Below are 23796 nucleotides of genomic sequence, written 5' to 3'. Positions count from 1 at the left end.
ATTACGTAACATGGTAGTTGAAGGCCAGGATGGGGATATTATAGAGAGGAGGGAGGCCGGGGGTTACTATTATTAGGGGAGGTGGAGGGGACAGCAGGCTGTTGGGACAGGGGAGAGAGAGCCTGCTGATAGCTACAGTTCAGAGGAGTAACCCTCCTTTCATGGCAGACTGTCCCTCTACAGGGAGCTGGACCAATATCAAAACCAGCCAGGTCACTCAAGATTCACTTCAAAATTGGACGTCCATCCATGTCCCGAGGACGTCGGGACATACCTTCGAACCCCACCGCTTGGGGCAGCAGTGAGTGCTATTACCATCAAGTAGGCTTGAGTTTTTCTGGATGCCCAAACCTTGACCCTTAACTTTACTATTCGGAATTAATGCCTAAACTTAATTTAACCCTATCCCAAACCTTAACCCTTAACTTAACCATTCGGAATGAATGCCTAAATTTAACTAGCCGCCAGGTGTCTTGCCAGGAGGCTCAACCGATCGACCGTGGCAACCCAAGGTGTCAAACAACTTTTAAATTGACGTTTGGAGCAAGCAAATTTGTTGTTTGGAGAAACAGGAATAAATGTCAAATTGGTCAAACCGTGAGATCTTGTTGATCAAAACACAAGTGAATGACAAATATCTGTGTTTGTGTGGGGGGGGGGCAAACTGGAGATGGAACATATGTTTTATAAATTAATAAATAAAATGCTCTGCCCAAGGGAAGGTTTGTCTCAACATTTGCAATGTTGTTATGCATGTGTGTGTATTCTCTATGGAAAAGGGGATGTTGTTCACCCCCCTTCCTCACCCAGCCAAGGTCAAACACACAACAGATGTCATGTCAGTCTGAGCAAGAGGCAACAACCCTGCCAAGTGAGGATATACACACACACACACACACACACACACACACACACACACACACACACACACAAACTGCTTGATTCTTCTTCTGACTGTTGTTTTCGGGTCTTCGGCACTGAATCCAGTGTTTTCCATAAATGATGGGGTTCCATGTTAATTAAATATCAAAAATAGGACAGCACTCCGGTGAATAAACTTAAATGAACATATTTTTATTGCGCGCAAGAACGTTTCGTGTATGAGCCCTTCTTTTCAGGGTGCATAGGAGACCGATCTAAGTCAGGAGGCTGAAGTTATTCAGCTTGGCCCCTAACACCCTCAACTTCTACAGATGCACCACTGAGAGCTTCCTGTCGGGCTGTATCACTGCCTGGTACAGCAATTGCGCCGTTCGCAACCGTAGGACTCTCCAGAGGGTGGTGCAGTCAGCCCAACACATCACCAGGGCTACACTATCTGTCCTCCAGGACATCTACAGCACCTGTCACAGGAAGGCCAAGAAGATCATCAAGGACCTCAGCCACCTGAGCCTCGGCCTGTTCATCCATCTAAAAGGTGGAGACAGTACAGGTAGTCAGTGGTGGAAAAAATACCCAATTGTCATACTTGACTAAAAGTAAAGATACCTTAATAGAAAATGACTCAAGTAAAGTGAAAGTCACCCAGTAAAATACTACTTGAGTAAAAGTAATGTAAATGTAATAGCAAATATGTACTTAAGTATCAAAAGTAAAAGTATAAATCATTTCAAATTGCTTATATTAAGCAAACAAGACGGCACAATTTTATTTATTTTTTATTTCCGTATAGCCAGGGGCACACTCCAAAACGTCAACATCATTTTCAAACAAAGCATTTGTGTTTAGTGAGTCTGCCAGATCAGAGGCAGTAAGGATGGCCGGGATGTTCTCTTGACAAGTGCAAGAATTGGACCATTTTCCTCTCCTGCTAAGCATTCAAAATGTAACAAGTACTTTTGGGTGTCAGGAAAAATGTATGGAGTAAAAAGTATATTATTTTTTTCAGGAAAGTAGTCAAGTTAAAGTAAAAGTTGTGAAAAATATAAATAGTAAAGCACAAATACCCCCCAAAACTACTTAAGTAGTATTTTAAAGTATTTTTACACCACAAGTACTTTACACCACTGACCTTATTCACTGTTACTAGCCGGCTACCACACTGTACTCTACCCTGCACCTTAGAGGCTGATGCCCTATGTACATTGTCATTGAACACTGGTGAATTGAATCATGTTTACATACTGCTTTACCCACTTCATACAGAATGTACACTGAGTGTACAAAACATTAGGAACACCTTCTATTTCAGTGACATAGACTGACCAGAATCCAGGTGAACGCTATGATCCTTTATTGATGTCACTTGTTAAATCCACTTCAAATCAGTGTAGATGAAGGGGAGGAGACAGGTTAAAGAAGGATTTTTAAGCCTTGAGACAATTGAGACATGGATTGTTTATGTGTGCCATTCAGAGGGTGAATGGGCAAGTCAAAATATTGAAGTGCATTTGAATTTGGTATAATAGTTAGTTTGAGGCTGTACACACCTTTTCTATTCATATACTGTCTATACTGTCTGTTCACACCATTATATACATATATATATTTATATTCCTGAGTCTTGGCATTGCTTTTTTAAAATGTATTTCGATTTATTTGTATTTGTGTGTATTGTATTGTTTGGTATTGCTGCACTGTTGAAACTAGAAACATAAGCATTTCACTGCACCTGCAATAACATCTGCAAAGCATGTGTACGTGACCAATAAATCAGATTTTGATTTGATTTGAGTTCATGTAAAGTGGTGTCGGAACACATTGAAAGATAAACAATGTTAATTATCCACATGGATAACTTCTGGTGAAATGATGGTGGACAGAGGTGTTGGGCATGGGGTAGGCTGTTGAGGCTAACTTTAGCACGCTAGATAAACAAAGACATTGCAGATTTATCTATTTTTGGGGCTGGTGAGATACTCTTCCGTCTTCTCTCTTATTAACATGCATGGGTGTGTATCATCCAGGAAACCAAGGAGCTCTTACCAGAAGTTCACCAGAGTGTTGATTTAGTAACTTAGAGCCCCCCCCCCCCACACACACACACATTTCTCTCTCTTTCTCCCTCTCTCCCTCTCTGGGCCTGTTGCTCCACTGCGTTTCATTGGCTCGGCTCCAGTTTCCAGCCAATATCGCAACACTGCAATCTCTTGGTGCTCTGGGGCCCTATTCGGCTGTGTGTGTGTGTGTGTGTGTGTGTGTGTGTGTGTGTGTGTGTGTGTGTGTGTGTGTGTGTGTGTGTGTGTGTGTGTGTGTGTGTGTGTGTGTAACTGGCTGCACCTGGCTTCTTTACTTTAGCTGGCCTATCGACTGTCATGCTGCCAAAGGGGTGTGGTCCCATTGAGATCCTATGAATTGAATTGTATTTTAATTCCATGATTGCCCCAACCAGGGTCACTTTGAAAAAGAACATGATCACTATAACCATGTGAGAAATTGAAGAATAAAAAAACAAAGGAGTAAAGTCAGACAAACAGACCTGTAGATGTCTTAAATAATTTGAAATTGCAGGTAACTGCCAAAATAATGGAAACACTTGCATAAATGAGAGATACAAAGTATATTGAAAGCAGGTGCTTCCACACAGGTGTGGTTCCTGAGATAATTAGTCAATTAACATCCCATCATGTTTAGGGTCATGTATAAAAATGCTGGGCAGGCCATTATTTTGTCTACCATGGCTATGCCCTCATAGGATGACAATTACCCCATCCATAGGGAATGAGTGTTCACTGAATGGTTTGATGAGCATGAAAACGATATGAACCATATGCCATGGTCATCTCAGTCACCAGATCTCAACCCAAATGAACTCTGGAGCGGCACCTGATACAGCGTTTTCCACCACCATCAACAAAACACCAAATTATGGACTTTCTCTTGGAAGAATAGTGTTGCATCCCTCCAATAGAGTTCAGACAGTTGTAGAATCTATGCCAAGGTTCACTGAAACTGTTCTGGCTCGTGGTGGCCCAGTGCCACTTTGTGCTGGTGTTTCCTTTATTTTGGCAGTTACCTGTACTTTTATATGGCTCCATCTTAAGTGAAAATGTTTCAATCCCATGGATGTTCATCATATGAAACAGATTATATACACAAACCCAAGTACATACAGTACATATCGGCTATTATAAACCGAGTAGTTTGAGTCCTGGATGCTGATTGGCTGAAAGCCATGGTATATCAGACAATATACCACGGTATGATGCAAAACTTGTTTACTGTTCAAATTATGTTTGTAACCAGTTTGTAATAGCAATAAGGCACCTCAGGGGTTTGTGGTATATGGCCAATATACCACAGCTAAGGGCTGTATCCAGGCACTCCGTGTTGCGTCGTGCTTAAGAACAGCCCTTAGCGGTAGTATATTGGCCATATACCACACCCCTCGGGCCTTATTGCTTAAGTATAGGATGGATGGACCGATGCCTTGAAATCATTTTCAACCTTTTCTTTCTCAGTAGTTTCATATGTGTGTATATGAATGTTATTGTATGTGTCCATGTGTGTATAAATATGTGTGTTTATTATCTGTGTGGGTTGGTTTTATTGCTAGGCTGTTGGCCATGTTCTGTTGTCTTGTGTAAACATTGATATAAAGTTATCTGGTGAACAACAGTAGATTGACCATAGAGGGAGGTAAACTCAAGGGTAGAGATGTAAGTTACACACAAACACACACGCATATACACACACAAACACACACACCTGATGAAGCTCTGGTTCAGCACTGTGACTAGAGATCCCTGTCGGGAAACGCGGAGGAGCGGAAACTCTTCATGTCAGGAAATCAGGAGGGGCGTGTGTGTGTGTCATGGCCAGAGGGAATGGTCCAGTCCACTGCCAGTATGAGACATGGGCAATTCCACGGTAACGGAATTACGCTTTAACTCAGATTTTACACTTGTATGCCAAACAAAAAACTTTTACTTCAAAGTTTAACAAACCATACAACTATATGCACAAGGACTACTTTGAACAATTTACACCAAAAATGTAACCCAAAAGAATTTACTGGAAGAACTATGCAGATGCAAAGTTTGGTAACAGAATTACAGTAAAATCTCACTCAGGTTTTTATGTGACCACATTTTCCCAAAAAGATCTGCTCCAAATTAAGATTCATAGATGTCTGCAGAAAGAATGGGGTGTCCACTATGACATGACACCTTGAGTTGGAAACAATGTCTTTTGGAGATTGAACTATAGCAGGTGAAGTGGATTTACATCTGGTAACTGAATTACAGGATTGGAATTACACCTGTACTATACAGAAATGCATAATTAAGGATATTAATATAATTCTCTTCATGGTGATGTATCCTGAATAGGTACACAAAGGTAAAACTATGCAATATCCTTCTTTTGCATTATTTGGGAGCTCCGCCCCAAACTAAACACGACTACATTGGGTTGGTCTGGACCAGACCAAATCTGAAACAATCATAAATGCCTTTTGTTTCACAAGTTTCAACATCACAGTAGAGCACAGCACAGTAGAGTCCAGTACGGTAGAGTACAGTACAGTACATTACTCTACATTATACTGTACTCTACACTAGTGTGTGCAACTGTCACGTACTGGTCTGTACTGTTTTCTACTGTACAGTTCCTATGCTGTCAGAACTTGTGAAACATAGATTGGTCCAGATTTGGTCCGGCCAGGGCGGACTGACAAAATTTCAACTACTTTTCAATGTCCATGGATGTCCAGTGTCTGCCGGTGCTCAGTGGGGGACGATGCTTGTTCCAGTAAATGGGAAGAGGGGAGGTGGTAGGTGTCATGGTAGGTGTCAGTAAGAGCTGGGAGAAGTGACATTAATTGGACAGAGAGAAGAGAGAAAGTGAGAGGGACGGATTGTCCAGACTGTTTTCACAGTTGCTTTGAACACCTGACAGAAAGAGAAGAAAACAGTTATGAGCTGAACATAACAGTATGCCAGTGGAAAGGAGGACAGTAGCAGGTGACCCTATGAGCTGAACATAACAGTATGCCAGTGGAAAGGAGGACAGTAGCAGGAGACCCTATGAGCTGAACATAACAGTATGCCAGTGGAAAGGAGGACAGTAGCAGGAGACACTATGAGCTGAACATAACAGTATGCCAGTGGAAAGGAGGACAGTAGCAGGAGACCCTATGAGCTGAACATAACAGTATGTCAGTGGAAAGGAGGACAGTAGCAGGTGACCCTATGAGCTGAACATAACAGTATGCCAGTGGAAAGGAGGACAGTAGCAGGAGACCCTATGAGCTGAACATAACAGTATGTCAGTGGAAAGGAGGACAGTAGCAGGAGACCCTATGAGCTGAACATAACAGTATGTCAGTGGAAAGGAGGACAGTAGCAGGTGACCCTATGAGCTGAACATAACAGTATGCCAGTGGAAAGGAGGACAGTAGCAGGTGACCCTATGAGCTGAACATAACAGTATGTCAGTGGAAAGGAGGACAGTAGCAGGTGACCCTATGAGCTGAACATAACAGTATGCCAGTGGAAAGGAGGACAGTAGCAGGTGACCCTATGAGCTGAACATAACAGTATGCCAGTGGAAAGGAGGACAGTAGCAGGAGACCCTATGAGCTGAACATAACAGTATGCCAGTGGAAAGGAGGACAGTAGCAGGAGACCCTATGAGCTGAACATAACAGTATGCCAGTGGAAAGGAGGACAGTAGCAGGTGACCCTATGAGCTGAACATAACAGTATGCCAGTGGAAAGGAGGACAGTAGCAGGAGACCCTATGAGCTGAACATAACAGTATGCCAGTGGAAAGGAGGACAGTAGCAGGAGACCCTATGAGCTGAACATAACAGTATGTCAGTGGAAAGGAGGACAGTAGCAGGAGACCCTATGAGCTGAACATAACAGTATGCCAGTGGAAAGGAGGACAGTAGCGGGTGACCCTATGAGCTGAACATAACAGTATGTCAGTGGAAAGGAGGACAGTAGCAGGAGACCCTATGAGCTGAACATAACAGTATGTCAGTGGAAAGGAGGACAGTAGCAGGAGACCCTATGAGCTGAACATAACAGTATGCCAGTGGAAAGGAGGACAGTAGCAGGAGACCCTATGAGCTGAACATAACAGTATGCCAGTGGAAGGAAGGACAGTAACAGGAGACACTATGAGCTGAACATAACAGTATGTCAGTGGAAGGAAGGACAGTAACAAGTCACCCAACTGTGGTTTGTGACTACTATGTTTTCCCCTTGTAGCCAATTCAGTTGCAGTAATTCCAACAAGTCAGTTCATTAAATTTCTGCCCTGCTAGAGCTGCCCGGTCAACTGTAAGTGCTGTTAAGTGAAGTGGAAACATCTAGGAGCAACAACTGCTCAGCCAGGAAGTGGTAGGCCACACAAACTCACAGAATGGGGCTACCGACTGCTGAAGCACGTAGCGTGTAAAAATCATCTGTCCTCGGTTGCAACACTCACTACCGAGTTCCAAACTGCTTCTGGAAGCAATGTCAGCACAATAACGGTTCTTCTGGAGCTTCATGAAATGAGTTTCCATGGCCGAGCAGCCGCACAGAAGCCTAAGATCACTATGTGCAATGCCAAGTGTCGGCTGGAGTGGTGTAAAGTTTGTCGCCATTGGAGTCTGGAACAGTGGAAACGCGTTCTCTGGAGTGATGAATCACGCTTCACCATCTGACAGTCTGACAGACAAATCTGGGTTTGGCGGATGCCAGGAGAACGCTACCTGCCCCAATGCAGTATGCCAAATGTACATTTTGGTGGCTGAGGAATAATGTTCTGGGGCTGTTTTCATGGTTGGGCTAGGTCCCTTAGTTCCAGTAAAGGGAAATTTTAATGCTACAGCATACAATTACATTCTAGACTATTCTGTGTTTCCAACTTTGTGGCAACAGTTTGGGGAAGGCCCTTTCCTGTTTCAGCATGGCAATGCCCCTGTGCACAAAGCGAGGTCCATACAAAAATGATATTTGGAGATCGGTGTGGAAGAACTTGACTGGCCTGCACAGAGCCCTGACCTCAACCCCATCAAACACCATTGGGGTGAATTTGAAAGCCGACTGCGAGCCAGGCCTAGTCGCCCAACATCAGTGCCCCAACTCACTAATGCTCGTGGCTGAATGGAAGCAAGTCCCTGAAGCAATATTCCAACATCTAGTGGAAAGCCTTCCCAGAAGAGTGGAGGCTGTTATAGCAGCAAAGGGGGGACCAACTTCTTATCAAAGCCCCTGATTTTGGAATTAGATGTTTGACGAGCAGGTGTCCACATACTTTTGGTGATGTAGTGTATGTTGTAGATTTGTGGGTTTTTGGCAACAGAATTATAAGGCAATGTTTCTTAAACTTACAGAAGGCAAATGATTTCTCCCAAACTAAATATAAGTGTTTATTAATTGTCAGGGGTCTTTACTTCAACATTATTGTGCTTTGATGTATTTCTGATACCCTCTAAGACATTTCCTGGTAGACCCTTTTCCATCTGACCAGAAATCAAAGCCTTTACTTATTGAACATTTTTAGGATGTAAAATGGTTGAGAATGTACAGTACCCGTCAAAAGTTTGGACACACCTACTCATTCAAGGGTTTTTCTTAATTTTTTACTATTTTCTACATTGTAGAATAATAGTGAAGACATCAAAACAATGAAATAACACATATGGTATCATGTAGTAACTAAAAAAGTGTCAAACAAATCAAAAGATATTTTAGATTTTAGATTCTTTAAAGTAGCCACCTGTAACGGCTGTCGGGAGAGAGAGTAGACCAAGGCGCAGCGGAGTTAGTGTTCATCATTGACGTAATTTAATGGACGAAAGAACACTATACAAAACAAGAAAACCGACAGCCAAACAGTACTGTCAGGTGCAATACAAAACAGAAACAATTACCCACAAACCCCAACGGAAAAACAGGCACTTATGTGTGACTCCCAATCAGCAACAACACTCTACAGCTGTGCCTGATTGGAAGCCACACGGCCAAAATCAATGAAACAAACCAACATAGAAAAATGCACATAGAACGCCCACCCAATGTAACACCCTGGCCTAACCAAAATAAAGAACAAAACCCCTCTCTATGGCCAGGGCGTTACACCACCCTTTGCCTTGATGACAGCTTTGCACACTCTTGGCATTCTCTCAACCAGCTTCATGAGGTAGTCAGCTAGAATGCATTTCAATTAACAGGTGTGCCTTGTTAAAAGTTATTTTGTGGAATTTCTTTCCTTCTTAATGCATTTGAGCCAATAAGTTGTGTTGTGACAAGGTAGGGATGGTTTACAGAAGATAGCCCTATTTGATAAAAGACCAAGTCCATATTATGGCAAGAACAGCTCAAATAAGCAAAGAGAAACGACAGTCCATCATTACTTTAAGACATGAAGGTCAGTCAATGTGGAACATTTCAAGAACTTTCAAGAATTTCGCAAAAACCATAATGATGAACCTGGTCCTCATGAGGACCGCCACAGGAAAGGAAGACCCAGAGTTACCTCTGCTGCAGAGGATACGTTCATTAGAGTTACCAGCCTCAGAAATCGCCAATTAACTGCACCTTAGATTGAAGCCCACATACTGTAAATGCTTTACAGAGATCAAGTAACAAACACATCTCAACATCAACTGTTCAGAGGAGAACCAAAGGAGAACCCAAAAAGTGTTAAACAAATCAAAATATATTTGAGATTTGAGATTCTTCAAAGTAGCCACCCATAGTTTTGATGTCGTCACTATTCTACAATGTAGAAAATAGTGAAAATAAAGAAAAACCCTTGAATGAGTAGGTGTATCCAAACTGTTGACTGGTACTGTGTCTATGCCTTCATTTAAAAAATATATAGACTCTTATCTTTCATTTGACACTCAATTTGACATGCTCCTATGAACTTCGCATGTTGGTGCACATGGGTCCTTTTATATGGAAATGCCCACGTACTACCCAGCAGGCACAGACTAAAGAGGCGGTCAGAGAATGGCAGCAAAATGTATGCTGCGTTTGTGTGTGTGTGTGTTCCCTAGACATGTATTCCTGATGTTTCCCCTCAATGTCAGAGGATCCACAGACACACTTGGATAGAGATAAGCAGATTAGACCCATTCCATGCACGCACACACACACACACACACACACACACACACACACACACACACACACACACACACACACACACACACACACACACACACACACACACACACACACACACACACACACACACACACACACACACACACACACAGTCTTGTTTTTTGAGATGTTAAACTTGGCTAACCATGAGGTCAGTCTGAGCAAGTGAAAACAGTGATGTGTAAAGTCTATGTTGCCCTCTACTCTTCTCTCTGTTATTGTTTTAGTCTGTGTGTTATAAAGACAGATTGCTTCATAGTTGATGCATTCCTTTCAGATCTGTCTGCACCCCATCCAGCACTGTTTCTCTCTCATGTTTGGAAGTTGACCCAGCTAGAAGAGAAACGCAGGAGACATTTTGGCTGTGTGTTTACTTAGGGCAGAAGTTTTGGTGTGTGCGTTTGTGAGTGTGTGTGTAGTGCAGCTTTGCCAGGGCTTAGGGCTTGGCTGAGAGCGCTTCTCAAACCAGTTTACTCTGGTTGTGTAGGGGAGCAGTCTGGAGGCGGACTGGTATGATCTTAAAGCTGCAGACCAGACCGTCTGTCGTTTTGTTCTTGTTATTGTGAGCTTCATTGTATTTCAGTGTGCTGGGTGTAGGTGTGTGGATTTTTGCTTCATCATTTCTTTGTCTGACAGAACTGTTTATGTTTTAGATGGGGGAGAGAGAGAGAGAGAGAGAGAGGTCAGAGAGAGAGAGAGGTCAGAGAGAGAGAGAGGTCAGAGAGAGAGAGAGGTCAGAGAGCAGTGGTGCATAGGAAGTGAGGATCTGGGTCTTTACAACATAATGACACAGATTACTGCATGCTCTTTATGTTTTTTATTAGATGACCCTCTCTCAAAGACTACCCTGTTCAGTTAGTGTGTAGAGCTCTCCGTGCCAGTGGGCAGTATAAATACAGGGTTGAGCTGAAGGCTCTTTCAAGGAGTGTGCTGGGTACAGAGAGGTTGTAACAACATCGCCAAACGTCTCTCTCTCTCTCTCTCTCTCTGGTCTCTCTTTCTCTTTCTCTCTCTCTCTGTCCCGCTCTCTTATCCTCTTGCTCTTTCACTTTACTTCCTTTTTTAAAGCAGCTGACAGCTGTAGCGGAATATATGCCTTACATGTAGCCAGCTTCCCCCTATCATATGATCATATCATTATTCTCTCAGGTAGCTAGAGAAGCTTGTCCTGTGACCCATCTCAGGCGTTTGGAATTTCCCCCAACCAATAGCAATGAACCATGAATAAACAAAACCGGATCTTGTAGTCATGACCCAGCCATTAGCCGGGGCTCGCCAGTGTCTTTAGCCTTCACCCACTGCTAGACTAATGTGACAGTGCTCTGCAAAAGGAGTGTTCTGGTTATCTGAACGTTATCCGAACGTTATCCGAACGTCGGTCTGGTCAGCATTCCGTGCTAAGGGGGAATTTTCAGCATTCACAGGGGAGTGGAACACAGTATTTATTATTGTACTCTAATTTTCCATTCCATGCTATAAAACAGTTTGTTGTTCTGTCTAAAGAAAGCCTGGCTGGTATATTTCAGAGTTGGGATTGGGATAGGGTTGAGCTTTTTCCTGGTTTCTAGGTTTGGCTATGGCAGACACATGATTGGTCGGTTTGACTGCGGCATTCTCAGTTGATGGGTGGTCTGCAATGGCGAACACAGCTATTGGTCAGTCTACAGTGTGGAAATCTAACTCTGAAGACATTATAGTGAACAATGGGCCATTTTTCTATGCTAGTATGCTTATATATATATATATATTGTAGAATGACTGTTACAGGTTTGCCGGTTTGATACAGTTTGCTATGCAGGAATAGCATGTTGGTTGTGGGTTTCTCGCACCTCCATCGGTTTTATGTCCATAATGTGTAACCTTGTATCTGGTGTGTATTGCAGGAAACCCTCAGGTCGTGCTGATAAGGAGGTAATGGCTGCCACCGTCCTGACATCACTATCCACCTCCCCACTGGTCCTCACCCAGACATCCTCAGGTAAGACCCCACACACGCCCGCACGCACACACACACACACGCACGCACACACACACACGCACGCACACACACACACGCACGCACGCACACACACACACACACACACACACACACACGCACGCACGCACACACACACACACACACACAGACACACACACACACACACACACACACACACACACATCTTTGTTTTACTATCCTTGTGTGGAGCAAACAATTGATTCCCGTTCAAAATCCTATTTTTTCCTAACCCTTAAACCTAACCCTAACCTTAACCCTAACTTAACCCCAAATCCCTAACCCTAAACCTAACCCTTATTGTAACTTGAATTGTAACCCTAACCCTCAAAAGCAGTCAAGTTTTCAAGATATTGGGTAGCATTTTGCAGCTTGACACTTGGCTTCTTGAAAGCCCAATGTCATCTAAACTTAAGTCCTCACAACAGCAACAGTGGACTAATGAAAAACATTAAATACAGATCGTTTCTCAGTTGATTTTCTCTTTAACTTAATCATGCAAGTGTTTTTATTTTGCGGTTGTTTTTTTTACCACCCCTATCCCCCCTCATTGGACAGCAGCCTTATTTGACTTCATGCTATTTCTATTAAGTTTTTCTTTTTAATCAGGCAATACGGCAACTCCTGGGAGTGCCATTAAGCTGATTGCTGTTTCTTTTATAGAGAAAACAAGAGGGATAGAGGGATAAGAGAGGGGAGAGGACACTTGTTTATCGGTTTTACCAGAAATTCCCAAGTTTTGTCATCACCCTCTATTGATAAATGACAAAAAATGACCTCTATTCTAGGGTTTGTCAACTCAGAACCAGATGACTGGGTTATACAGATTATAAAAGACCTTGCTCACACTTAATATATTAATTTCATTTAGGCATTAACAGCTGTACTGCTCGCCAGGAGGAATAAGGCTGTTTCCAGGAGAGCCCAGGCCAAACCAGGAGGGCTGGCAACCCTACAAACCTACTGTACCTCTAAATCCACATCCATTTTCCCCTATTGTTCATTAGATGTTCTGATCACTCTGAGGTGAGGAGATGAGGGCTGATACCTAGCCACTGTGTTGAAACACACATTAGGGTCACGTGTGGCTGGGTCAGTGTACCTTTGGAAAACGACTCCCTATGTAAGCCTGGTCCATTGTGGTTAAAACCTAGCCATTAACATTTTGGGGGATTTTCTCCCCCCTTCCCTAAATCTACAGTATACTGTAAATATACTGTATTTAACCACTCTTGTCCCCATCTCCACAGTTCTGTTATTGATTCAAGTGGGTTAATCCATAACATACAGTGCATTCGGAAAGTATTCAGACCCTTAGATTTTTCATTTTGTAACATTTTGTTACGTTACAGCTTTACTCTAAAAAAATGTTTTTTTTTTAAACATCTCATTAATCTACACACAAAACGACATAATGACAAAGCGAAAGCAGGTTTTTGAAATTTTTTGCAAATTTAAAGCATAAATATAACAAATTAAAAACAGAAATACCTTATTTAGATACAGTACCAGTTAAAACTCATTCAAGGGCTTTTCTTTATTTTGTACTATTTTCTACATTGTAGAATAATAGTGAAGACATCAAAACTGTGAATAACACATAAACAAATCTACATTTATTTTAGATTTTAGATTCTTCAAAGTAGCCACCCTTTGCATTGATGACAGCTTTGCACACTCTTGGCATTCCTTCAACCAGCTTCATGAGGAATGCTTTTCCAACAGTCTTGAAGGAGTTCCCACATATGCTGAGCACTTGTTGGCTTCTTTTCTTTCACTCTGCGGTCCAACTCATCCCAAACCATCTCAATTGGTGATTGTGGAGGCCAGGTCATCTGATGCTGCACTTCATCACTCTCCTTGGTCAAATAGCCCTTACACAGCCTTGAGGTGTGTTTGGGGTCGTTGTCCTGTTGAAAAACAAATGATAGTCCCACTAAGCGCTAGGGTTGCACATTTTGGGGAATATTCAGATGTGGAAACTTTCCGTGGGAATTAATGGGAATATATGGGAATTAACAGAATATATGCAAATTAATATTAATACCATTTAAATGTAGATGTTTTTTACATTGGATATATTTACCATATCATATGGAGACATTATTGCAAGTGATTAAATCCTTCAAATAGAAATTTTAAAAAATGATTTAGTTACGAATTTAACTTTAGTTAAATGAGTTGACTCTTCACGTAGGATGATTTCACTGAACAACAAAAGAAAGGGAATATTGAATGATCCCCAAAGATCCATCGCATCTCCCAAAAACGTTTTCAACATACATCTGTAAAATGATAGTCTAGAAACTAAAGCTTTGGTTGTCTTCCTCTCAGGCTTCCGTGACTTCTCCCTGGACCTCCTCAATGTCCACCTTTTGAACATCACTCTGAGGCCTCATCTTCACTGTCACTTTCCAACCTTGTTGAGGATGGCTCGTTGTCAGGCTCAAAAAGCCTCAAATTTGCCCGACCAATTTTACAACCCTTGTATTGGTCAGCCTGTTGCGTGCTTTGGTGTGTATGTTCCCAAACAAGGACCAGTTGCGCTCTGAGGCGGCTGATATTGGTGGGATTTGGAGGATGATGGAGGCAACAGGGTAAAGAGCCTCAGATCCACAAAGTCCCTTCTACCAGGTGGCAGATGAGATATGTTGCACGACTGCCATATTGCATCTCCACCCCAAAGCCCTTGCTTGGAAGTGTACTTCGCCAGACTGCCAAGAACCTTGCCCTCATCCAGGCCAAGGTGGCGAGACACGGTAGTGATGACACCAAAGGCCTTGTGGATCTCTGCTCCAAACAGGATGCTCTTGCCAGCATACTTGGGGTCCAACATGTATGCTGCGGCGAGTATGGGCTTCAGGCAGAATTCTTCACATTTTTTGATGTATTTCAGAACTGCAGTTTCCTCTGCATGGAGCAACAGTGAAGTGGGCAGGGCAGTACAGATTTCTTCTATTACATCTGCAAGCAGAGTCTAAACATTGTCTCCCTAAATCTGTGCAATGCCTACTGCTATAGGTTTCAGGAGTTTCAGGCTGCTTACCACTCTCAGGAGGACCCTCTTGATGGGGCTGTCTATATTGGCATACTGTGATATTTCTTGGAGAGACTGCTTCCCCTCCAGGATACTGTCAAACATGATGACAACACCACCCCAACGGGTGTTGCTGGGCAGCTTCAATGTGGTGCTCTTAGATTGCTGCTATAACTTGATGACCCTTCACATACCTAACCATTTCCTTGGCTCTCTTGTGGAGTGTATCCATTGTTTTCAGTGCCATGATGTCCTTGAGGAGCAGATTCAATGCATGAGCAGCACAGCCAATGGGCGTGTTGTGAGGGTAGGAGTCCTCCACTTTAGACCAGCCTTCATGTTCGCAGCATTGTCTGTCACCAGTGCAAATACCTTCTGTGGTCCAAGGTCATTGATGACTGTCTTCAGCTCATCTGCAATGTAGAAGCCGGTGTGTCTGTTGTCCCTTGTGTCTGTACTCTTGTAGAATACTGGTTGAGGGTTGGAGATGATGTAGTTAATTATTCCTTGCCCACGAACATTCGACCACGCATCAGAGATGATTGCATTACAGTCTGCTTTCTCTATGATTTGCTTGACCTTCACTTGAACTCTGTTGAACTCTGCATCCAGCAAATGAGTAGATAAAGCATGTCTGGTTGGAGGGGTGTATGCTGGGCGAAGAACATTCAGAAATATCTTCCAATACACATTGCCAGTAAGCATCAGAGGTGAACCAGTTGCATACACAGCTCGAGCAAGACATTCATCAGCATTTCTATGACTACGTTCCTCCATTGAGTCAAAAAACCTTCTGATTCCAGGAGGACCATGAGCTGTTGCTATGGATAAGGTGTCTGATTCATAATTTTCACCTCAAATAGAAGTAGAGGGACTTTTGCCAGAGGTTGCTTGTTGTGAGCGCTGAGCATTATGCACTTGGCCAGATGATTCTGCATCTTTGTTGCTTTCTTCACATATAATCTGGCACAGTATTTGCAAATGTACACAGCTTTTTATTCTACATTAGCTGCAGTGAAATGTCTCCACACATCAGATAGTGCCCGTGGCATTTTCCTGTAAAGATTTTTTTTAATGAAAAAAACACAAATACAATTCCATGTACAGATAAATAGATAATCAGTTAGATTAAACAACTCCTTTGTGAGATAAATGCTTTAAAATGAAACATGTATGGAAACAGGTGAATTAACACTCCTCAGTTCGCAGGCTCAAGCAAGCTAAAACCCACATGGTGGCAAAAACTAACAGAAATTGTTACGATTTACTAGTTTAAAAAAAATCATGTATGTCATATAAAATATATTCACCCCATCCAGTAGAAAATAGTAAAAATAAAGAAAAACCCTTGAATGAGTAGGTGTGTCCAAACTTTTGACTGGTACTGTAAGTATTCAGACCCTTTGCTATGAGACTTGAAATTGAGCTCAGGTGCATCCTGTTTCCATTGATCACCCTTGAGATGTTTTTTCAACTTGATTCGAGTCCACCTGTGGTAAATTCAATTGATTGGACATGATTTGGAAAGGCACTAACCTGTCTATATGAGGTCCCACAGTCGACAGTGCATGTCAGAGAAAAGAACCACGCCATGAGGTCAAAGGAAATGTCCGTAGAGCTCCGAGACAGGATTGTGTCGAGGTACAGATCTGGGGAAGTGTACCAAACAATTTCTTCAGCATTGAAGGTCCCCAAGAACACAGTGGCCTCCATCATTCTTAAATGGAAGAAGTTTGGAACCACCAACACTCTTCCTAGAGGTGGCCGCCCAGCCAAACTGAGCTATCGGGGGAGCAGGGCCTTGGTCAGGGAGGTGACCAAGAACCCGATGCTCCAGAGTTCCTCTGTGGAGAACCTTCTAGAATAACATCTCTGCAGCACTCCACCAATCAGGCCTTTATGGTGGAGTGGCCAGACGGAAGCCACTCCTCAGTAAAAGGCACATGACAGCACACTTGGAGTTTGCTAAAAGGCACGTAAAGGACTCTCAGACCATGAGAAGCAAGATTTTCTGGTATGATGAAACCAAGATTGAAGTCTTTTCCCTGAATACCAAGTGTCACGTCTGGAGGAAACCTGGCACCATCCCTACGGTGAAGCATGGTGGTGGCAGCAACGTGCTGTTGGGATGTTTTTCAGCGGCAGGGACTGGGAGACTTGTCGGGATTGAGGGAAAGATGAACAGAGCAAAGTACAGAGATTGTTGATGAAAATCTGTTCCAGAGCGCTCAGGAGGTCAGACTGGGGCAAGGTTCACTTTCCAACAGGACAACGACCCTAAGCACAGCCAAGACAATGCAAGAGGGGCTTCTTGTAAGTCTCTGAATGTCCTTGAGTGGCCCAGCCAGAGCCCGGACTTGAACCCGATCTAACATCTTTGGAGAGATCTGAAAATAGCTGTGCAGCCACGCTCCCTGTCCAACCTGACAGAGCTTGAGAGGACCTGCAGAGAAGATTGGGAGAAACTCCCCAAATTCATGTGTGCCAAGCTTGTAGCGTCTTACCCAAGAAGACTCGAGGCTGCAATCGCTGCCAAAGGGTGCTTCAACAAAGTACTGAGTAAAGGGTCTGAATACTTATGTAAATGTGATATTACAGTTTTTATTTGTAATACATTTGAAAAATGTCAAAAAATATTTTTTGCTTTGTCATGATGGGGTATTGTTTGTAGATTAAGGAGTGGGTAAAATATTTAATAATTTTTTGAATAAGGTTGTGGAATGTGGAAAAGGTGAAGGGGTCTTTCCGAATGCACTGTATTAGGTGCTGGGAGGGTATACTGTACTGTATGTGGGGAGAAAGGGCAAAGCTGTATTAATTTTTCATGATAAATCAGAAATGTCATCAAACTCTATTCATACAGTACATGATTCAACTGTACCTGTTTTCCCTCCAATATCTTATTTTCTTTCCCCTGGTTTCATTGTTGTGCTGTTGTGCTTAACCCTCAATGTCTTTGAGGGATAAGAGGTTAATCTTCCCTAAGACAACATGTAGAACTCCTAGGACTCTATTCTCTGTAGGATCCTTCTCATCTACACTGGCCCCCATGGACCAGTCAGTCATTGATTCATATGAGCTAATAAAATCCCCAACACACACGCATCCTGCTGGGAGGCTCTACCTCTTATTTTTCATTATGTTTCACCACAAGGCAATGCAAAACACATTTTGTGACAAGATTTTTAGAGTAATAAGTGAATTAAAGCTAAATTCTCAGATTGGCTGCCTCCTTGGCTATGATAGCATGGTACTGACCGGCCCTTCGCTGTCTCCAGCTGCAGTTCCGGAGCCGGCTAGCAGGGGGTGGAAGGAGGTGCTGTCGACCAGCTACAGCAGCTCCACCAGTGGCAACTGGAGCTGGGACACCAGCGACCAATCAGTGCCCTCCACGCCATCCCCACCCCTCTCCAACGATGCCAGCAAGAGCTTCCTGCTCCCCTCCCAGGGTGATGACGTCAGCGAGGACGTCACAGAGAGCACTCATTTTCCGTTTGTGGACCCCATACCCCGGAAGCGAAAGGTACAACTCGGGGTCAGGGGTTGGGGGGTTGTAATGAGGCTTCGTCTCAATGCTACTGAACATCTTTCCATACTCATCTCCTGATCTCCAAGGAGTTCATAGATCACAGCTATTTGATTTATTCAGTTCAGTTACTTGGTTCTTGGGACTCTCCAGATGAGAATAATATTTGTAGCCACAGCCAAACCTAAGCTGCGACCCAGTAGAAATTGGCCATTGGCCAACAGTTGCTCCCATGGATTTAGGAACACTCGCCCTGGTGTGTAGTATTCCTAACTCAGAGTAATGTCTGGGGCCTCTGAAACCAACGTTAGGATCCTGTGACACAAGTTTGGTCCTGAGATAAGGCCTGTCAATCTTAACGCCTCTGAGCGTGATGGAGTGTGTTCTCACTCTCTCTTTCCCTCTCGCTCTCCATTTTCTTCCCTTGTCTTTTCATGCGGTGGAAACAGTCCATGACGTAAATGTGGTTTCAGTATCAAGAAGAGCCATTAGCCCCCTCACCCACCTCCGAGAGGAAGAGGGAAGTTAGGAGGGGGAAAGGGGAGGAGGTGTGTAAAAAGAGAGTTTAGAGAGGAAGGAGGGGGTGTAAAAAGAGATTTGGGATGGAGGAAGAGAGAAGAGGGGGAATAAAAAGATGTAGGGTTTTAGGGTGGAGGAGGAAAGGAGGAGGGAAGTAGGGAAGGACTGAAAGGAGGGAATATGAGGCTTCAGCTGTAGGTAGCTGAGAGAGGGAGAAGAATCTCATTACTCCACTGTGACAGATATAGGAGTGAAAACTGGAGGGGCTCAGATATAGGAGTGGAGACTGGAGGGGCTCAGATATAGGAGTGAAAACTGGAGGGGCTCAGATATAGGAGTGGAGACTGGAGGGGCTCATATATAGGAGTGAAAACTGGAGGGGCTCAGATATAGGAGTGGAGACTGGAGGGGCTCATATATAGGAGTGGAGACTGGAGGGGCTCATATATAGGAGTGGAGACTGGAGGGGCTCATATATAGGAGTGGAGTTTGGAGGGGCTCATATATTGGTGTGGAGACTGGAGGGGCTCATAGATTGGAGGGGCTCATATATAGGAGTGGAGATTGGAGGGGCTCAGAGACAGGAGTGGAGACTGGAGGGGCTCAGATATAGGTGTGGAAACTGGAGGGGCTCATATATAGGAGTGGAGACAGGAGGGGCTCAGAGATAGGAGTGGAGACTGGAGGGGTTAAGATTAGAGGTCGAGCGATTAATCGGAATGGCCGATTAATTAGGGCCGATTTAAAGTTTTCATAACAATCGTTAATCGGTCTTTTTGGCCACCGATTTGCCAATGTTTTTTTTTGCACCTTTATTTAACTAGGCAAGTCAGATTAAGAACACATTCTTATTTTCAATGATGGCCTAGTTAACTGCCTTGTTCAGGGGGGATTCGGGGATTCGTTTTTGCAACCTTCCGGTTACTGGTCCAACGCTCTAACCACCTGCCTTACATTGCACTCCACGAGGAGCCTGCATGGCAGGCTGACTACCTGTTACGCGAGGGCAGCAAGAAGCCAAGGTTAGTTGCTAGCTAGCATTAAACTTATCTTATAAAAAACTATCAATCTTAACATAATCACTAGTTAACTACACATGGTTGATGATATTACTAGTTTATCTAACGTGTCCTGCGTTGCATATAATCGATGCGGTGCCTGTTAATTTCTCATCGAATCACAGCCTACTTCGACAAACGGGTGAAGATTTAACAAGCGCATTTGCGAAAAAGCACTGTCGTTGCACCAATGTACATAACCATAAACATCAATGCCTTTCTTTAAAGGCCATAATTAATTTGCCAGAATTGTACATAATTATGACATAACATTGAAGGTTGTGCAATGTCACAGGAATATTTAGACTTAGGGATGCCACCCGTTAGATGAAATACGGAACGGTTCCGTATTTCACTGAAATAATAAACGTTTCGTTTTCAAAATGATAGTTTCCGGATTCGACCATATTAATGACCAAAGGCTTGTATTTCTGTGTGTTATTATGTTATAATTAAGTCTATGATTTGATATTTTATAGAGCAGTCTGACTGAGCGATGGTAGGCAGCAGCAGGCTCGTAAGCATTCATTCAAACAGCACCTTCGTGCGTTTTGCCAGCAGCTCTTCGCAATTCTTCGCAATGCATTGCGCTGTGTATGACTTCAAGACTATCAACCCCCGAGATTAGGCTGGTGTAACCCATGTGAAATGGCTAGCTAGTTAGCGGGTGCGCGCTAATAGCGTTTCAAACGTCACTCGCTCTGAGATTTGGAGTAGTTGTTCCCCTTGCTCTACATGGGTAACGCTGCTTCGAGGGTGGCTGTTGACGATGTGTTCCTGGTTCGAGCCCAGGTAGGAGCGAGGAGAGGGACGGAAGCTACACTGTTACACTGGCAATACTAAAGTGCCTATATGAACATCCAATAGTCAAAGGTATATGAAATACAAATGGTATAGAGAGAAATAGTCCTATAATTCCTATAATAACTACAACCTAAAACTTCTTACCTGGGAATATTGAAGACTCATGTTAAAAGGAACCACCAGCTTTCATATGTTCTCATGTTCTGAGCAAGGCACTTAAACGTTAGCTTTCTTACATGGCACATATTGCACTTTTACTTTCTTCTCCAACACTTTGTTTTTGCATTATTTAAACCAAATTGAACTTGTTTCATTATTTATTTGAGACTAAATAGATTTTATTGATGTATTATATTAAGTTAAAATAAGTGTTCATTCAGTATTGTTGTAATTGGCTTGAAAAATCATAATCGGTCGACCTCTAGTTCAGATATAGGAGTGGAGACTGGAGGTGCTCATATATAGGAGTGGAGATTGGAGGGGCTCATATATAGGAGTGGAGACTGGAGGGGCTCATATATAGGAGTGGAGACTGGAGGGGCTTAGATATAGGAGTGGAGACTGGAGGGGCTCAGATATAGGAGTGGAGACTGGAGGGGCTCAGATACAGATATAGGAGTGGAGACTGGAGAGGCTCAGATATAGATATAGGAGTGGAGACTGGAGAGGCTCAGATATAGGAGTGGAGACCGGAGGGGTTTAGCAGGACAGAACAACCCCATCCGGTAAGACGGAACAACCCCATCCAATGGCATTGAGGAGTATACCACCTTCATCAATAAGTGCATCGACAACGTCGTCCCAATAGGGACCGTACATACATATCCCAACCAGATGCCATGAATTTCAGAAAACGTCCGCACCAAACTAAAGGCTAGAGCTGCCGCTTACAAGGAGCGGGACACTAATCCGGACGCTTATAAGAAATCCCGCTATACCCTCAGACAAACAATCAAACAGGCAAAGTTTCAATACAGGACTAAGATGCTGCCAAAGCAACAGCTACTCTTCCTGGGGTCCAGCAAAATTAAGGCAGTTTATACAATTTTAAAAACATTACAACACATTCACAGATTTCACAACACACTGTGTGCCCTCAGGCCCCTACTCCACCACTACCACATATCTACAGTACTAAATCCATGTTTATGTATAGTGTGTATGTTATTGTGTGTGTATGCATGTGTGTGTCTGTGCCAATGTTTGTGTTGCTTCAGTCCCCGCTGTTCCATAAGGTGTTTTTTAAATCAAATTTTACTGCTGGCATGAGTTACTTGATGTGGAATAGAGTTCCATGTAGTCATGGCTCTATGTAGTACTTTGTGCCTCCCATAGTCTGTTCTGGACTTGGGGACTGTGAAGAGACCTCTTGTGGCTTGTCTTGTGGGGTATGCATGGGTGTCCGAGCTGTGTGCCAGTAGTTTAGACAGACAGCTCGGTGCATTCAACATGTCAATACCTCTCATAAATAAAAGTAGTGATGCATATTATTAATATTAGCTCTTTGTGTATATCCAAGGGCCAGCCGGGCTGCCCTGTTCTGAACCAATTGCAATTTTCCTAAGTCCTTTTTTGTGGCACCTGACCACACGACTGAACAGTAGTCAAGGTGTGACAAAACTAGGGCCTGTAGGACGTGTCTTGTTGATAGTGTTGTTAAAAAAGGCAGAGCAACGCTTTATTATAGACAGACTTCTCCCCATCTTAGCTACTACTGCATCAATATGTTTTGACTTTGACAGTTTACAATCTAAGGTTACTCCAATCAGTTTAGTCATCTCAACTAGCTCAATTTCCACATTGTTTATTACAAGATTTAGTTGAGGTTTAGGGTTCAGTGAGTGTTTTGTTCCAAGTACAATGCTTTTAGTTTTATAAATATTTAGGGCTAACTTATTCCTTGCCACACACTCTGAAACTAACTGCAGCTCTTTGTTGAGTGTTGCAGTCATTTCAGTCGCTATAGTAACTGACGTGTATAGTGTTGAGTCATCCGCATACATAGACACTCTGGCTTTACTCAAGTCAGTGGCATGTCGTTAGTAAAAATTGAAAAAAGCAAGGGGCCTAAACAGCTATCCTGGGGAATTCCTGATTCTAACTGGATCATATTTGAGAGGCTTCCATTAAAGAACACCCTCTGTGTTCTGTTAGACAAGTAACTCTTTAGCCACATTATAGCAGGGGGTGTAAAAACATAACACATGCAGTTGAAGTCGGAAGTTTACATAATTTCTTGTTAACAAACTATAGTTTTAGTGTAACGGCCGTTGTCACAGGTAGTGGACCAAGGCGCAGCGGGTCTCGTGAACATCTTAAACTTTATTGAAGAGAACACAAAACAAGAAAAACGCACGACAGCTAAACAGTCTTGCAGGCTACACACAGCAGTGCAAAAACAACTTCCCACAAACACAGTGGAAAAAAGGGCTACCTAAGTATGACTCCCAATCAGTGACAACGATGTACAGCTGTCCCTGATTGAGAGCCATACCAGGCCAAAACAAAGAAATACAACACCTAAAAGGGAACGTAGAAATATAAAAATAAGGACCATACAACTAACCCCAAAATCCCAACAACACAAACCAAACACACCCCTGCCACGCCCTGACCAAACTACAATAACAAATAACCCCTTATACTGGTCAGGACGTGACATTTAGCAGGTCGGTTAGGACATCTACTTTGTGCATGACACAAGTAATTTTTCCAACAATTGTTTACAGACAGATTATTTCACTTATAATTCACTGTATCACAATTCCAGTGGGTCAGAAGTTTACATACACTAAGTTGTCTGTGCC

At 43.1% G+C, this 23796-nt stretch overlaps 1 protein-coding gene across 3 annotated transcripts in view; it reads left to right on the top strand.

The window, feature by feature from the left end:
* The window catches only part of LOC106566587 (zinc finger protein 704), a 116012-nt gene that overhangs the window by 65169 nt on the left and 27047 nt on the right, over positions 1-23796 (top strand). For all 3 annotated transcript variants that reach the window (XM_082959883.1, XM_014134727.3, XM_082959882.1), the window contains exons 3-4: positions 11933-12027; positions 18361-18605. In XM_082959883.1, the coding sequence (XP_082816009.1) occupies positions 11933-12027; positions 18361-18605 (340 nt within the window). The remainder of the gene's footprint in view (positions 1-11932; positions 12028-18360; positions 18606-23796) is intronic.

The sequence above is a fragment of the Salmo salar genome, chromosome 13, assembly GCF_965601325.2.
Source record: "Salmo salar chromosome 13, fSalSal1, whole genome shotgun sequence".
NCBI classification, from domain to species: domain Eukaryota; kingdom Metazoa; phylum Chordata; class Actinopteri; order Salmoniformes; family Salmonidae; genus Salmo; species Salmo salar.
Note: the sequence above shows the minus strand (reverse complement) of the source record. Positions and strands in the feature narration are given on the sequence as shown.